Genomic DNA, 1221 nt, shown 5'->3' on the forward strand with positions numbered 1-1221 from the left:
AGCATCTCCAGCATTACTTCCTTTTTCACCAGCACCTCCACCAGCTCCAACCTCGCCCTCTCCTCCACCAGCTGCACCTACACCAACAACCAAGCAATACGCCATCTGCAGCACTGCCTCCTTCACTGCTGCAAGAGCAAAGAGTCTCCCATTGCTTTCACCATACAGAACCCCAAGCTGTGCGCCTAACAATGAGATGCCCTCAACCAGCCTCGGGCACTCAAATCTCATGGCCCTGGGATCAAAACCTACACCCTCACTGCCATCCCCATTGTGCATCCCCTCCAGCGAGCACCCAGCCTCCGCCGCCATCACCTTCAAGCAGAGCCACAGCAGCACCCAGATATGGTCGGCCTCCGCGACGTGGACCTTGACCCCGTACCTCGGTGAGCTCCCAAGCACCCACCGCCGCAGCTCGGCCTCCCACCGCGGCGTCACACCCAAGCGGAACGCGGCCGCCACCCGTGTTACGGCGTAGGAGTACGACCCCGGGAGGTGGTCCCCCCCCGCGCCCCAGGAGTCCAGCTCCCGGCGCAGGAGGCTGAGCTCCGACGGCAGGATGCGGGGCGGCGGGGAGGGGCTCTGGGCGGTACTTAAAGAGGAGAAATCCGCGCACTCGGCAGCGATGACTGCGGGGAGGGAGGAGACCGCGGGGATCGGGGTGGGGGTGGTGCGGACGACGGCGGGGCAGTCGGAGTAGGGGGCTGGGGCGGCCGGGAGCGGGAGGGTGATGGCTGGTGGCGGGCGGCGGGAGTGGAAGGGTGGCGGTGTGTGGGCTGAGGTGAGGGGATGCTGGTTCGGGGGCCGGTTGGGTGGGGGAGGAGAGAGGAGGGGAGGGCGGCGAGGGCGGAGGACGCGGCGGAGAGGAGGGAGCGGAGGCGGGCGAGGGTGGAGGTAAGGTCGGGGGGTGGAGGTGGCGGCGGATGGGATGGCGGAGGGGCAGGAGGGAGAGGCGGCGCCTCCATCGGAGCGGAGCGGATCCCACGCCGGCGGAGGAGGGTTTCGAAGGGGAGGTGCGACGGCCGTCGGTGGCCTCCGGCGGCGGAGACGAAATAGGTAAAGGTGCGGTCGGTGCGGAGAGACTATGCTGTTTGGTCGTTCGATGCGCGTCTGATCGGAAATCGACGGTGTGGATCGCTAATTGAACCCTTTTTTTTTTTTACTTTCTACTTAAATATACATGGCCCCTTGACATTGTATTCAAACTTTGATAAAAAAATA

General features: G+C 64.4%; 1 protein-coding gene across 1 annotated transcript in view; it reads right to left on the bottom strand.

The window, feature by feature from the left end:
- Nucleotides 1–1195, bottom strand: part of LOC101774814 (U11/U12 small nuclear ribonucleoprotein 48 kDa protein) — a gene marked incomplete in the record, with an annotated part of 5950 nt that extends 4755 nt beyond the window's left edge. The window contains 2 exon segments of the mRNA XM_022828500.1: nt 1–1137; nt 1181–1195. Of these exon segments, the coding sequence (XP_022684235.1) occupies nt 1–1137; nt 1181–1195 (1152 nt within the window).
- Between the last annotated feature and the right edge of the window lie 26 nt (nt 1196–1221).

Source organism: Setaria italica, chromosome VII, assembly GCF_000263155.2.
Source record: "Setaria italica strain Yugu1 chromosome VII, Setaria_italica_v2.0, whole genome shotgun sequence".
NCBI classification, from domain to species: domain Eukaryota; kingdom Viridiplantae; phylum Streptophyta; class Magnoliopsida; order Poales; family Poaceae; genus Setaria; species Setaria italica.